The 15,801-nt window shown below is 39.0% G+C and overlaps 1 protein-coding gene across 6 annotated transcripts in view; it reads right to left on the bottom strand.

Moving 5' to 3' along the window:
* Window positions 1-15,801, bottom strand: part of AKAP6 (A-kinase anchoring protein 6) — a 483,440-nt gene that overhangs the window by 364,453 nt on the left and 103,186 nt on the right. For 4 of the 6 annotated variants that reach the window (XM_045450650.1, XM_045450656.1, XM_045450655.1 and 1 more), the window contains exon 2: window positions 6,787-7,144. In XM_045450650.1, coding sequence (XP_045306606.1) covers window positions 6,787-7,110 — 324 coding nt within the window. In that variant the 5' untranslated portion in view covers window positions 7,111-7,144. Of the gene's footprint in view, window positions 1-6,786; window positions 7,145-11,277; window positions 11,328-11,858; window positions 12,034-15,801 lie in introns of those variants that run through there. The other 2 variants (XM_045450651.1, XM_045450653.1) reach the window with 2 other exon arrangements.

Here is a 15,801-nt window from a genome sequence, read left to right as displayed (position 1 = left end):
ACGCTGCCTGGCTGGCTGCTCAGGATGGATCCAAGAGTCAGAAACACACTTTACCACAAACTACCACCCCCCTCCGTATGCTCCCTCCTGCACTAGGACAGACCCCTGGCCCCATGATGAGGGTGAATTCTCTCCTAAGAGCTCCCTCATCCTAGGACCTCCATCACTTTCAGTCCATCAGGCCCATCTGATGTGCCAACTTCAGCTACAGAGAGAATTCAAGCTTTTTTTTCCAGCAAGCCCTCCAGACCCCACGTGAGTCACTGGGTATCTGGCTCAACTCCAGATATCAGGCACATCTCAGTCTGGATACAGCCCAGTCAGAACATCTTGTAAACAGAGTCTCTGTTTAATGTTCTAACTTTGAGAACCAGGCCCAAATCCAAGAAACAGACACAAACTTCATTTGGAGGTGGCTGAGAGCACAATTTATCTAAAGTAGGTTGTTTGGAGGAGCTGATTCCAGCTATGTCACGTCAAGACTTCTATTTGTCATGTAGGCACATAATTCAGCCTATGCTAGCTAGTCTAAGCTTTGCCTCTTCCCTGTCATGTTTCCAGGAATACAAATAATATTTTCTCTAAGAAGACTGTTAATCAGGAAGCAGGGGTGCTGAATTTGCCTGTTTAGCACCCAAATACATTCATCCAGACAAGAAGTCTCAGTTAAAGTCAAAATCTTGTGAGGTTCTTAGTCTGGTTTCCCTACACAGCACAGCTGTGTAGTTCACACGGCTACACGGATTGGCTACATTGGATTCCGTGTAGGAATCCAAAAGAGGAGAGGCAGGAGAGGGGAAAGTTTCTAAAAATGGTTCAGTTGGTTTCTCATACTTCTTAACTAAAGAATATCTGGAAGCTAAGAAGTAAGATACGTGGATTATATTTTCAGCTTAAAAATAATCGGAAAACTACACAGTATAATATATTGCATTGTTTCCATATTTTAGTCTTAAGGTTAGATGTTTTTATTCACTCTCTAAAACAATCACTTCTCCACCTGCCAACATGGGAACTTCATAATAGTGCTTTGTAGTTCATCCTGGGGGTTACAATAAAACTTCCCCTAAGAACTTGGAAGTAAGGTTGATATAAATACAGTTTCTGATAAATAAACTTTGAGATCAACATAATGACCAGAAGATAAGCAAAATTACCTTTAAAGAAAAAGAGTGGATTTGAGTCCAAAAGACCTAAGCATATGCTTATTGACTAAAATCATTACCAAAGAAGGAGTCAAACAGAAAAGTGAGGAGGGGGAGAAGGACCAGGCATAGTTACTTACAGAAAGAAGCCACCTAGACTCTTCCATGCAGACTTTCTTAGGAACGATCGCCAAGACTTCTGAGCCACTCAGATTCTCTATGATGAGAAAGTAATACCCCAAATGTACTTGGGCCTTGATTCATCCAATGCCTCCGTCCTAATTCAACCCCTGACAAACAGCCTTCTTTGTGTGAACTTCCAGGGCAAGCCTATCTATGGGGAGAGAAGGCACTAACTATACAAACTTGGACTCAAACACAAATGTGAACTGAGCCCCCCTCAAGTGCTTGGCTCTTGTCCTAGGCAACAGGGATAAAGTGGAGAATTAGACATCTGAGGTTGTTGGGGCTAATGCAAATAAGTAAATAAATAAATAAGATAATTGCAGCTAGTGATCGCTACTAAATAAATAAATAAGCTGAATAATGGACCAGATAATTGCTGGGAAAGAAGATGGATGTTTTAGAATAGGGGTCAGGAATGGCTTCCTTGAGAAAGTGACATTTAATATATATTAACATTATATATTAACATTAAAATGTCCTTATTACCTAAAGCAATCTATAGATTCAGTATAATTGCTGTCAAAATACCAATATTACTTTTTACAGAATTAGAACAATAATCCTAAAATTTGTATTGAACCACAAAAGATCCTGAATAGTCAAAACAACCTTGAGAAAGAAGAATATGGTTGGAGGTATCAAAATGCCATACTTCAGGATATACTACAAAGCTGTAGTAATCAAAACAGTATGGTTCTGGCACAAAAATAGACACATAAATCAATGGAACACATTAGAGACACAAGAAATATATCCACGCTTATATGGTCAATAATCTACAACTAAGGAGGCAAGATTATACAATGGGAAAAAGACAGTCTCTTCAACAAATGGTGTTGAGAAAACTGAACAGCTACATGCAAAAAGATAAAACTGGACCACTTTCTTACATCATATACAAAAGACAGGTGATGGGTACTAAGGAAGGCACTTGTGATGAGCACTGGGTGTTATACATAAGTGATGAATCACTGAATCCTACTCCTGAAACCAATACTACATTATATGGTCACTAACTAAAATTTTAAATAAAATAAAAATAAATAATAAATAAATAAAAATTAAAGCAATAAATAAATAGATTCAAAGTGGATTAATAACCTAAATGTGAGACTTGAAACCATAAAACTCCTAAAATAAAACATAGGCAGTAATCTCTTGCACATTGGCTTTAGCAACATATTTACGGATATGTCTCCTCAGGCAAGGGAAACAAAAGCAAAATTGAAATATTTGGACTACACCAAAATACAAGCTTTTGCACATCAAAGGAAACCATCAACAAAACAAACAGGCAATGTATTAAATGGGAGAAAATATTTGCAAATGATATATCTGATAAGAGGTTAATATCCAAAATATATAAATAACATATACCACTCAACATCAAAATAATAATAAAAATAATAATCCAATTAAAAAATGGGCAGAGGACCTGAATAGAGATTTTTCCAAAGAAGATACACAGATAGCCAACAGCCACATGAAAAGATGCTCAACATCACAAACCATCAGGGAAATACAAATCAAAACCACAATGAGATATCACCTTATATCTGTCAGAATGGCTAAAATCAAAAACACAAAAAATAACAAGCATTGGTAAGGATAAAAGGAAACTGTTATGCACTGATGGTGGGAATATAATTGGTGCAATCACTATGGAAAACAGTATGAAGTTTCCTCAAAAAATTAAAAATAGAAATGTCATACAATCCAGTAATTCCACTACTGGGTATATACACAAAGAAAACAAAACACTAATTCAAAATATATATACATCCCTATTTTTATTGCAGCATTGTTTACAATAGCCAAGATATGGAAGCAACCCAAGTGCCCATCAATAGATGAATGGGTAAAGAAGCTGCAGTATATATACACAATGAAATATTACTCAGCCATAAAAGAGAATGAAATCTTACCATTTGTGGCAACATGGGTGGAGCTAGAGAACATTACGTTAAGTGAAATAAGTCAGATAAAGAAAGAATACCATATGATTTCACTTATATATGGAATCTAAAAAACCAAACAAAGCAAACAAACCATAGGCTGAGCCTAACCTGAGCATTTTCCAAAAGCACTTTTCCACTGATTTTTTAAGTTAGACATCCACACAATGGCAGAGAAGACCATGGTAACAAGACATAAAGCAAGCAATGTTGAAAGGGAGTGTGAGGCACAAAAACAAGCTAGGTAAGGGTAGTGCCTTTTTTTGTGCTTGCCCTTCATCAAACACAGTGCAGGCCCCACCTCACCCCAACCCCTGCCTAACTCTCTCCTAGGCTTGCACCTCCAGATGTTAGAACTTGGCTGTGCCTCTGCCTGACTGCTTGATGAGAATCCAGACTCTACCAGGCAAAGACAGAGGAAGAAAGTTTCTAGGCAGAGGCAACAGGAAAAGTTCTGAAGCAAGATGTCTAACTTAAAAAAAGCCTAACATTCCTTTGGAATTTCAATGTGCCTGGAGCTTTATGAACAAGGAGAAAGTAACAGGAGAAATGGCCAGAGAACCAAACAGGTGCAGAGCCACAGGAAGAGATTTCGGATTTATTAGAAGCCAATAGGAAGCAAGGGAAAAACATGACCTGATTTACATTTTTAAAAGATTCCATTGGCTGCTGTGTGGAGAATAAACTGCAGGTGGTAGAGAAGACTCTACAAGTAGCCCAGGCAAGCAGTCTTGTGGCTTGTCTAGGGAGACAACAGTAGTGTTGTGGAAAAGTGAATGGCTTTAAGTCATATTTTGGAGACGGATCCACAGGACTTGTTGATAAGACAGATGGGTGGGATGGAGAGTCACACTTGGGCTTTGCAATGTGTGGTGCCTTCCACTGAAATTGGAAAGACATGGGGGTAGGACGGATTAAGAGCTTTTCAATGGTCATATCTGGTTTGAGATTCTCACTTAAAGATACAATTAGAGATGTCAGTTAGGCAGATGGGGTTCCTGGGAGAACATTAGGATAGATATATAAATCTAGAAATTATCTGTGCCTAGATGGTCCTTAAACCCATGGCATTACCATCTTTGGGATGGTTATTTTTCATGGTAAATTAAAAAAATGAATTATTCACCAAGGCAGTAAGAGCCAAAATGGGACATCCCATAGCAGATGGCTGGTCTTGCCCAGGCTGGGTCTGCCCCTCTGCTTTGCCATATCCCTTACTTGAGAGCTGCTCCCACAAGGTTGTTTTGTTGTGCTTTCACATATAAAACATTATGTCCAAGTTGCCCCTTTATTCTGTGGATCAATGTGGGAATCTGAGAAATTGACATGTATTTAAAATTGTTTTAAATGCATCAAAGTGCTTACTTGGTTGAATAAAGAAATATTACACAAATAAAGGGGAAATTTAACCATATGTGAGATTAGGAGACTTGTGTAGATTAAGTCTCAGTTCACTGACCAGAGTTTGTTGACTTTGGGCTCAATCTGGAAGGGCTCTATTATTACAGAATATTTGAGAACATAACAGAAAATGTTGGTTAAGTCACTTGATGAGACGAGTATAAAAAAAGTAGTGATAGAAACCCTAAAATTAAATTAATATAAGACAATGTCAATTCATCCCTTTAACAGTCTTTGATTAACTACTCTGTGATTACTATGTTGAATTCCTGCTCTTTTGGGGCTCCTTTTTCAGCAGAGGAGACAGACCACACCTTGGGACAGAGCTGGGTGGAGGCAGGTGTTACATGCTTTTTGACTAAAGTGAGAAGGTGACAGTTCCAATGAGAAAAAGACAAGCAAATCACCCTAGAGGTGATTTCTCAAACACTAACCCTAACCCTGGCTGATTATATAAAAACTTTACATTCCTGCATGAAATTAAGATTTAAATTTTGATGTAAGTATTATGTGTTGTAATTAAATGAATTTAACTGACTCATTAATGTTTTTAGGAGCTCTTAGCAGCACTTTTAGTGGAGTCATCTCAAGATATTTCCATTTCCCCCCATTCTCCTTTAATCTTTCGCCATCTTTTCTGTGTAAATCTGCAAGATTTGGGCGGAGCAACAGTCAACTTGCCTTACAACCCCAACCCCGTATTTACTTACAGGAGTCTCATGTAAGTGCAGCATTAGAGGCAACAGAGGAGAGGAGGAATGAGGTGAAGCCCCTGACTTCCATTTCACTCCAGCCTCAAGGAGAGCTGCTCCTTTGATTACAGGAACCATATTTCAAAGACTGAGACAAATTATTCCCTATGGACACAGTGGGGAAACAGGCAGGCTTACACTGAAACTAGTTCCTGGCCTTCTCTCTATTATCCTTCTTGTACTTTCTCATTCCCAAAAACCTGTGGAAAGACAACCACCCAAGCCTACTCAACCTGGGAGAAGCCCAGCTAGCCACCTTGCTATTCTGGCTTCTTTTGTTTTCTCTCTTTCTCCCCCAGTTCCATCCTTCCCTCTCTGGGACTCTCCCTAATGTGGAAGACGGGCTCAGGATCTATTGACCCAGCCTAAAGGCTGAGCCATCTCTGCTCTAGACTTTGGGGCACATGTTCTCTTACCTTAACTACCCACCTTCTCTTCTCACGCTGATGGCTGCAGCCTATAAACCATTTAAGTGTTAAGATCCAGGAATCTGTTTGGTCTTTGGTTTCAGATCATTTGGGATGAATTCGCTTAGGTAAAAAAATTCTCCTTAAGATCTCATCTAACTAACTAGAAATATACATTAGGATTTGGGGTCAATGCCCTGATTGATGACAAATCTGCCTTGCTTTGCTGGTCATTAACCTGAGCGTGTGTCTGCCTCAGGGACCTGGATGAGATAAGTGACTATGACAGGACAAGATCCACTGTACTGTGGGGTCCCTAGGCCAGAATCTCTATTAATAACACTCTTTACCAGCACCTCCATTTCATGATTAACAAACATCAGGCTTTTCAAGGGCTCTAGAATCCACAGACATTTTTTTAACATCTGAACATTGAGTGAGTTGTTATAAAAGCACCTTTGTTCTTCATGACACATTGTACCTGGATGAAAGGACTCATTCTAAAAGGCAAACACTACCCTTCCCCATCATGCCAGAACTCACTGTATGCCACAAAGGTGGCATCAACTGCAATATAAGATAATAATCACATACACACACTCACAATCACAGCTCAGTTTGATGTTTTACCTGTGAGAGGCTTATTAAACCTTTTAAAATACTTTTATTCTTCATAATTGATTTCTATGACACTGCACCAAAATGCCCTTCTCTTTTCCCCCCTGTCTGCATTACCCCCTAAGATCAGTTTGGTTCCAGATAGCCAACCCATGAATTGAAATCAGGCAAGAATGAATTCTGCCCATGTGTATCGAACCTGGTATTCTATTTTTCTTCCTGGACATTTCCTCATTGCGAGTTACAGAACTCAGGTGCCAGGTGCTACAGCCTTTTTCAGACTTCTGTCTAGAACGGACCTAAGTCCAGAGACCTTCCTTACCTTTAGTTGAACTAGATGCACATCCACATGCTTGCTGTCTGAGTCCTGCTGGACTGAATAGGTTAGGTCACGGACCCTCTCTGAGGTCATCCGGAGCCAGGTCTCAATTTCAGGTAAATGGAGGACAATCTTCCAGTCAGCCCCTGTATGCAATGGGGGTGGCTTTTCATACTGCTGGTCAGAATCCATATCCTTCATTGCCTCTTCTCCCTCACCCTGCTCCACAGTGGGCGTCAAGTTGATGGCCATGGGTGAAGCATCAGTAGCCATGGGATCCAGGTCCTGAGACCTCAGAGGGGAAAGTGTCACGCTCATGGTTAACATGGAGAAGTCTAAACCTTACTTCTTTCCAAAACAGCTGAAAGGCAAGAGGAAAGAAGAAAGCAAGAGTCAGACAAGATTGCCAAATAAAGAAATCATACTTCGCAGAAGAAACAGGATTTCTAAATTAAGCCAGATTTCTAAATTAAGAAACCATAGCTCATGGCAAAAACAGAAGGAGGTGCTGTGAATTTCTACATAGTAGCTCCAAGACCCAGCATATAATAGGAACACAAAACCATGTGGTATTGCCTACCCCACCATCCATCGTCTCCTCATTCCTTACTAATAAAATCCTGCTTTTCAGCTGTGCATATTCCTGCCAAGAATTTACAACTACATTCCCTATCTCCATCACAGCTAGGTATGGCCATGTGGCTAAGTTCTGACCAATGAGGTATAAGTGAATGTGTGGGAGAGCTGCTTAAAAGGAGCTGACTTAATTTAGGAGGGGCCTCCTTTCTGCCCTTCTGCTTCTCCCCCTGCTTCTAGCCTATAATGTGGACTTGATGACTAGAGTTCCAGTTTTTGTCTCTGACCAGGAGATGCATTTGGGTATGGCAGTAGAGGATGATAGAGCAAGGTGGTAGGAATATGGATCCCACAGGATAACAAGGAGCTACTGTATCTGTCTTAGACTGCTGCCCTGAACTGCTTTTATTGAGAGAAGAACAAACTTCTATCTTGTTTTAGTCACTATCACTTGGGGCTTTTCTACTATAAGCACCTAAGCATCATCTTGGCTATTATAATCAGTATATTCAATACGTGGGATAACTAGAGAGGCAACAAGGTTCTAATTAACAAAAACACTATGCTGAATTCAGGAGAGGTTGCTCCTTTCTATGATATGTTAGATAAAAGGATATCATGCAGTAATTTCAAACCTATACTTTGCCAAAAAGTATGTCAGGAATTAGTATATGCAAAATATCTAATTAACTATCAACTTAAATTACATTAATTTTTGGTGATATTGAAAATTTTTGAAGCTTCTAGAATTTCAAGAGTAATAAATTGCTCTTAAACCCTTAACATTAAGAAGTTAACTAAATATGTTTAAAATAACATAACTGTAAGTCATAATAAACTTTCTTTTTAAAGTAAAGTTGATAAGCTTGTTAGTAAGCTAGCTTACTAATGTAATGATCTAAGCTATATAATTTATCTTTCTTCTAGAACTAGTCTAACATAAAATGACAACGTTTAGGATCTTGTACTTTAAACATTTCAAATAGACATTTTTAGTTTCAGAAGCAGCTTCTTCTACTCAAGGTAGTGGATTTCTTTTCCTTTTTTTTTTTTTTTTAATATTTAATGTCCATTTACTTTTGAGAGAGAGAGAGAGAGAGAGAAGGTACAAGTGGGTAAGGGGCAGAGACAGAGAGAGGGGGGCAGATGACCCAAGAGGGTTCCCTGCTGAGAGCAGAGAACCCAGTTTGGGGATCAAACTCATGAACTGAACTGCAAGATCATGACCTGAGCTGAAGTCGGACAGTTAACCTACTGAACCACTCTGGCATCCCTGGGTTTCTTCTTCTTTTATGAGACTTTCTCTGGTTCTACACATTCTAGCTCCCTTTTCCAAAGATGAAATGTGGTTGAACAAAATATGAAATTAAATGTGATTGCCAGAAAGTAGCCTTTATTTCTTTAGATTCTCACTATTCACTTAGTAACAATAGCAAAATTATTTTACCTACAAAAATAGAGGGGGGAAAATCAAGAAAGCTCCCATTTTGACCAGCAACATGTAACTTTCCATACAGAAATGGGCACAGAGAATGAAAAAACTTATTGAATTGACAAAAGCCTTAAGAATAAGTTATTCCTATGACATATTATTTCAGAAACCTTCCAACTCTGCATTGCACTGCCCCCCTCCCAATTTCTTGAACATTTAATTTTTAAATTAGATGATAAGCAGGATTATGGATGAATTTTTGAAACCAAAGTTATTTGTAAAAATAAAATATTATGTCTTAAGATAAGTTTATCACTCTGGTACTGGCCTTAGAAAGTGATTTTAGGCTTCAATTCAACAGTTTTCTCCATCTAATTGCGAGAGAGAGAAATCCATGCCCCACATTCTTAACCACTCTTACATACGATTTTTAAAATCATACTAGACCTGGCTATTTTTTTAAAGATTTTTTTAATGTTTATTTATTTTGAGAGAGAGAGACAGAGCGTGAGCAGGGGAGGGGCAGAGAGGGAGGGAGACAGAATCCGAAGTAGGCTCCAGGCTCTGAGATGTCAGCACAGAGCCTGCTGGGGGGCTTAAACTCATGAACAGTGAGATCATGACCTGAGCCTAAGTCAGAAGCGTAACCAACTGAGCCACATAGGCACCCCTAGACCTGGCTATTTAAAAAAACACAATTAGGAGATATCAAAACTTCAGAAGCAATAAAAGTCCAGGAAGAGTGAGCTGCCATCTACTTATTCATACCCTAGCCTCAGACAGGCTCTGGTTCTGATTTCTCAAAGCACTTTTAAATTTTTAATCAATTCACTTGCTCTCTGGGCGATCCGTTTAGAATCACAATCCCAGAGAAGGAATCGGATACACAAAGGTTAATAAAGGTTTCCAATGGAAGGTCACAGAACTGGTGTTAAATGAAGAAGACAATGGTATCACAATGGTTACCTCTTATAAGAAACCAGATTCACCCAAATCAGAAAACTAAATGCCAGGGTAGTGTACAATGAACTATTTCTGCCACATCCACACACTGACTCACACACGCAACCCCAGATCTCTCCTAAGCACGCTGCACAACTGAAAAATGATGCTTGGTCATTGTGTTTTCTCTGAAACTCCTGAATCAACACAGGGCCTTCTCTGGAATACACATCCTACTATAAACTAAAGAACATATAAAAAATCGACTCAAAGCAATTTATGTCCTAATACACAATATTTCCATAGATGACATCAGGCTGTGCACTAAGCAGGCACAGTGCAGTTTTATGTGGGACAAGATGCTCCACATTTCTGGGTCTCAGTTTCGTCATATTTAAAATGACAAAATTGGACTAGGTGATCAATGAGATCCCATCAGACCATAAAAATCTGTGATTACCCTGGGTTATTTTCCAGAGATTCCAAAGCCATTAAAATAGCATCCTGCCTATACTGAGAGCTGTGTAGATACCAAGTGCTGGTCCTCCATTTTAACAAAGCACATGAACAGCATCAATAGATTTCCCTACTTAATGGAATGAAATAAAGTATTACCACGCAAATGCATTTTATAAATCATTATTAACATATTATGTGTTGCTAATTCTTCCCAGAGAAACAAATATGGGAGATTCTCTCCTCTTAGAGTTTGAAACGAAAGACTGACAACAGAGATGTGGCTGTATATGTAGAGGACACACAGAATAAAATAAAAACATTAAACAAAAATGTAGCTGGTATTCATCACACATGAGTAAATGCTAAGGAAACCTAATATTCAAGCTGCAAAGCAAAATTTTCCTGTGTCTATAAAGTTTCAACCTGGATGTGATGTTTCTATATTTAACTGAGCAGAGTATAAACAAGAAAACTTCAGTATCTCAGAGAAGTAAAGCAAAGCAGGGGTCTACTCAAGTTTTATTCTAATCTCTATTTTCCCTCTCGTATACCTTTGCCACTGGGAAAGGAATACTGCCTGTGTTGTAACAGCATAGCAAGCCTGGAAAGTGGCATAAAATTGATTAATTATCCATTTTCATGCAAAGTAATTACCATAAACATTTAAATTTCCGTTCTAGTAGTTCACATTTAATATGCCCCCATGGATAACCAATCTCTTTTTGATTTTCACAGAATCACATCTGATTTCAAAGATAAATTTATAATTTAAAGGAAAACTGCTTCACATTGTAGAGACCTATAGTAACAACCTTTATGTATATTTTTCCTGCCCCTATCATGCCTATTCAAGCTTGCTTTTCCATTGAATTAATTACTCTATTTGAATGCAAATAGTAGGAAATTCAGCACAGGTCTATTATACGTTCTTCTAAATACTGTAAGTTTTGTATTCTTTCTTTACAAGGCGTCTTAAAATGAGATTCCTTTCCAGGCACAGAGAAACTTTTTTAAAAATCCAGTAGACAACAGATGATACAGATGAAAGCAATGACCCAAATGTGCCCAGGTGCCCACCCACTCACTCAGGTTCCAAAGGTGCATGTGTGACAGGAGTGATCAACCAGCTTTTTGGAAACCAGTAACCTCCCCTTCCCCTCCCCCATCAAGTAATTATCTGTGGCCACCTCTCCAGCATTAGAGATAATACCGCCTTTATCCCAGCTGCTGTTAAAAATAACATAAATCAAATCCTTCCCTTTCCACAAATCCAAAGAAGATTCAACATTTAAAGTGCAAGAGCTGCAAGCGGTAAAGATTTAAAAGCTTTTTCTTTTTTAAATATGTGGGAGGGCTTTTCCCACCATACTCTATTTATCATCCTATAGAAACAGAAGAAACATGCCACAAATTGCTTACTGACACGGACCAGTTCTGCTATCTTCCTGACAGTCCACAAGTTTTTAGCTGAAACCTGACATTAGCAGAATGCATTCGACTTGAATAAGACACATTTCAATCAGAGAGTGTTCTTGTACCAAGCTAGGAGACCAAAAAATGCAGCCACACAGCCATCTAAGCTGCCCACCTCCTTCTCCCTTCTCTAGTAATCTTTCTCTCTTAAATAAAAGAATAGAAAAGCCAGAAATCTGCCGTATGTACTCACTGTAAATGCTTTTGTCCCTAAAGGTCCTTCGGGATTAAGCGTCTGGCTCCTCCTTCTCCACCCCCCTCGGGTTCTCTTCCTGTGGCCAAATAAGATAAAGGCTGGTGTCAGGCCTGCTCCATGCCAGCAGGACACTGGTGAGTCTGCAGGGCACCAGCTTGATATGTCCTTAGTAGCCCAAATCTCTTAAAAAGAGAAGGCTACTCCGCTGTCCCTATTTGGAAACTAATGTATAAGCTCCAGGCCTGTTCGGTTACAGTTGGGTCTTTTGCAAACAAGCCGTGATAAGTGAGCAGAGAAAAAGGAGACAGTTGCCAAAACAAGGATCACTATGGAAAAGAGTGTTTGGGTGGACAGAGCACATCCAGTCACAGTTCAGAAGAACCAAGATGAAATATACCCTAAAAACTGAGTAATCCTAAAGCAGAATAAATTAATAAATGCATAATTAAATTAATAGTACTACATTAACATAACCAGCTGACAAAGCCAATCTGAGTGGAATAGGGTCAGGCCCCCTTTCCTTTCTTAGGAAGATATTGCTCTTTCCAAGTAAAGAACATCATCCTGTGTATTGTGTGAGAGGCAGTTCTACCATCCATGTAAATCAACCCAAACCTAAATACTTGCTCTCAATCTTTCTGTGCTCTGCCTAGTCCCTAAAAACAAGTGAGAGACGAAAGCATAATTCTAGCCAAATTAACAGATATGTTTGCTACTACGCACATGTTACAAAACTGAGACAGAGAAAATTATGTTAGGCGTCACTGAGGATCCTTTTTCCTCCCTCCTCGTTTCATCTCTTTCATGTTCTCATAATCATCCTTTACAGAACCTATTTATAGAGACACTGAATTTTGAAAGGAAAAAAAAAAGTTCCACTAGAATGCTTTCATTTTTTCCAAGGTTAAAGCTCTTATGCTTTGATTACATTAAGGAAAAAGAAATAAACTTAAGAGGGGGTACCCTGTATCTGGTTCCAGCATTCTAGAATCAGGCTCTGCGAAGAAAACACAAAAACAAGTTTAATAAATGGCTGAATTAAATGTCATGGCCTACCTAGACGAATGAGGCTCTAATTCATTATCCGGTTTTAAATCTTACTGCCCGTGTACATTCCTGGCCTCTTGCGAGATCAAACATTAGGAAACTTTAAATGGCTCTAAGCTCTTAAAGATGAGAGCCTAAGAGTTCCTGACAAGTGTTAAGTTAGACTTGCTCTTGGGGGTGGAAATAAAGGGTGGTTTTTGTAAGATGCTCCTAAGGAAGTTTCCATAATCACTGTCTGCTTCTACCTTCTCCTTAGCCCTCTTCCTGGCTCCAAGCCCTGCAGCATTCACCTGGAGTAACAAGGTTTAGTGAGATCACTGCCATAACCCCAGATTAGTCTCACTTTCTAATCCTCCTGCCACAACAGAACAGGCTGCAAGCGGATAGGATATCCTCAAGAAGGACTTTGGAGGGAGGGAAGGGGGCGACAACATGTAAATAGTGGGTCCCTGACAGACTTCTGCAATTAAAACGATTTTCTTGGTGTTATCACTGCTGTTTCCCCTCTCTCTTTTTCCCTCTTTAATATGTCCTCTGTGCACAACTGTGTCCCCAGGCAGATGGTTGATTATACGTTGCTAATCACACAGGGACCTCTCCCAGTCTCCCTTCAGTCACCACTAACTCCCTCACCCAGAGCATAGAGTCTTCCATCAGCCATAACACACTTCATCAAACCATCTTCCTTCCTTGGCTTCTCCTCCTACTCCCCAGCCCTCCACCCTGATTATCAAGTCCTTCTCCTGTGGCAGGGACACCCAGATTGACTCGTCTAGTCATTACTCCTCCTGTGTTTTCTTTCCCCCACCACAGCAGTCGGCTCCTGTCACCCAGAGATTCACATGGCTGCATCAACCGGTCAGTTGCAAATGGTGCCCATGCTCATGAGTGCGTGGACCTGGATTCAGTGATGAGTCTTCATATTTCTTACTCTCATCCCAAGTTCCTAATAATCATCTTTAACTGTTAGGCAGTTACTTTTCTACTGTTCAAGAAAGCGTCTTGAGAGGAAATGGATTTGTAAAGCCATACATAATCTACACTATTTCTGCTCTCGTCAGTGCTATTAACAGAAAGAAAACTGACATTACTGAAAATCAACTTTATATAAGGTATTATGTGTATATATGATTCATCATATTTGCCCTCAAGGAAATTATAATATGGACAATATTATAATTGTCCCTCCCTCCACTCTCTGCCCCCCAACCCCACACACACACTCACCCACTGATACCTGTTACACAAGCAGGAGGTAGGCAAACAAAGCCCTGTGAAGGCCCCAGTGGATTGGGATTAATCCTGAAAGGAGGAAAGATAAGAAGGAATATTTTCTGGACCAGGTAACATTTGAGATAGGCTTGTAAAAACAGGTATGATTTAGATGGGCAGGGGTAGAAGGGAAGTGGGAAAACAATTCCAGCCTGGGAGAATGCCGCTACACCAACAAGTTAAGAAAATCAACAAATAATTCAGCATTGAGAGGAAATGGGAGCTTGATGGGGACCAGAAACAGACAAGGCTACAAAATAAGTTGTGGGCATAATATAAGAGTACTGCAAAGGCCATGCTAGGGAAGAGTTTGGAATGAATCTCACAGGAAGCAGAAACTTGAAAAAGACTGTAAAGAAGAGAAAAGGATTGCAGTTGTATTCTAAAATGGGACAGGAAAATCAATGCATCTACACTTATTTACCAAGAAAATGAAATGAGAAACCAGCATTATGAGAAGACTAACATCCTCTTTTCCAGGTAGACTTCATTAATATAAAACATAAGCTTAAAAACCTCTTTCTGGTCCAGAAAAGAGAGTGGGTGGGAGAAAGAAAGAAAAAGAAAGGAAGCCTACAGAAAAAGAAAAGATGCCTACAAATATGACTTTCAGATCAGAGTAATTAAAGGAGTTCTGTGCTCTGTCCTACCTACTCCATTAAATATAAAAAGAATTCTCCATTTTTAGTTCTCCATTAACCTTAGTATCATAGATGTGAAGTGGAAATTTTTTAAAGATTATTTTATGCAATGTTTTTACTTTTTCCTGTTCTAAAATTATTTTAAATTAATTAAAAATTAATATATATTAATTCAAATATTGTAAAAATAGATAACATTGAAGTTAAAAGATCCTCCTCTATTCCTATATTTTTATCCCCAGTCAATAAGTGATAAGAGGCTATTTATCTTTTGTGACCTCACTATGTAAAGTAGAAAGGAAATAAGCCTTATAGGAACAGTCATTTTTAAAGATTCTGAAGTCTAAATTAGTTGTCCGTATTAATGCAGCAACATACAAGTGTTTGCTAACTCAGTATCTATTTATCTAGTGGTAATAGGTATTCTACTAGAAGTTGAATAAATTCTGACAAATAAATTGAGAGTTCTGGGTGACTTCTGGGTAGAGATAGCAAACTGAATATCTAATTCTGCTTTCTCTAGAAATCCCACTAACACCATTGCAGAGGGATTTTTTATTTGGGACTTTTTCTTTTTTTTAACGTGAACATTCAAAAATGGGAGGAAAAACAATAATCTTTTTGGAAACAGAAAATTGTATGAACAAGTGATAAATTCTTTAGCTGACTCAAGAAAGCTAAATCTTAACCCAGAAGAGCAGAGAACAAAGAACCAACCTGAGTTTACTTCAGAATCCTTTAAGCATTTTGGAACTGGTAGAACCAGGTACCTCTGACGTAAAGAAAGAAGAGTGTAGAGAGAAAAATTAACTTTACAAAAAGAGAAGTCTGGCCTTTGTCCTGACTTCTAGGAGGTAACCTCTGTACCTTGGAATTTCCAGAATGGTAGGAGTATTTTTGTTATTTATTGTGGGCCCCTCAGAGCACACCTGACAGTTTATGCTGACAAGGTGACTCATGATGGGGGCTAGCCAGACAGA

Source organism: Leopardus geoffroyi, chromosome B3 (assembly GCF_018350155.1).
Source record: "Leopardus geoffroyi isolate Oge1 chromosome B3, O.geoffroyi_Oge1_pat1.0, whole genome shotgun sequence".
Lineage (NCBI taxonomy): Eukaryota > Metazoa > Chordata > Mammalia > Carnivora > Felidae > Leopardus > Leopardus geoffroyi.
Note: the sequence above shows the minus strand (reverse complement) of the source record. Positions and strands in the feature narration are given on the sequence as shown.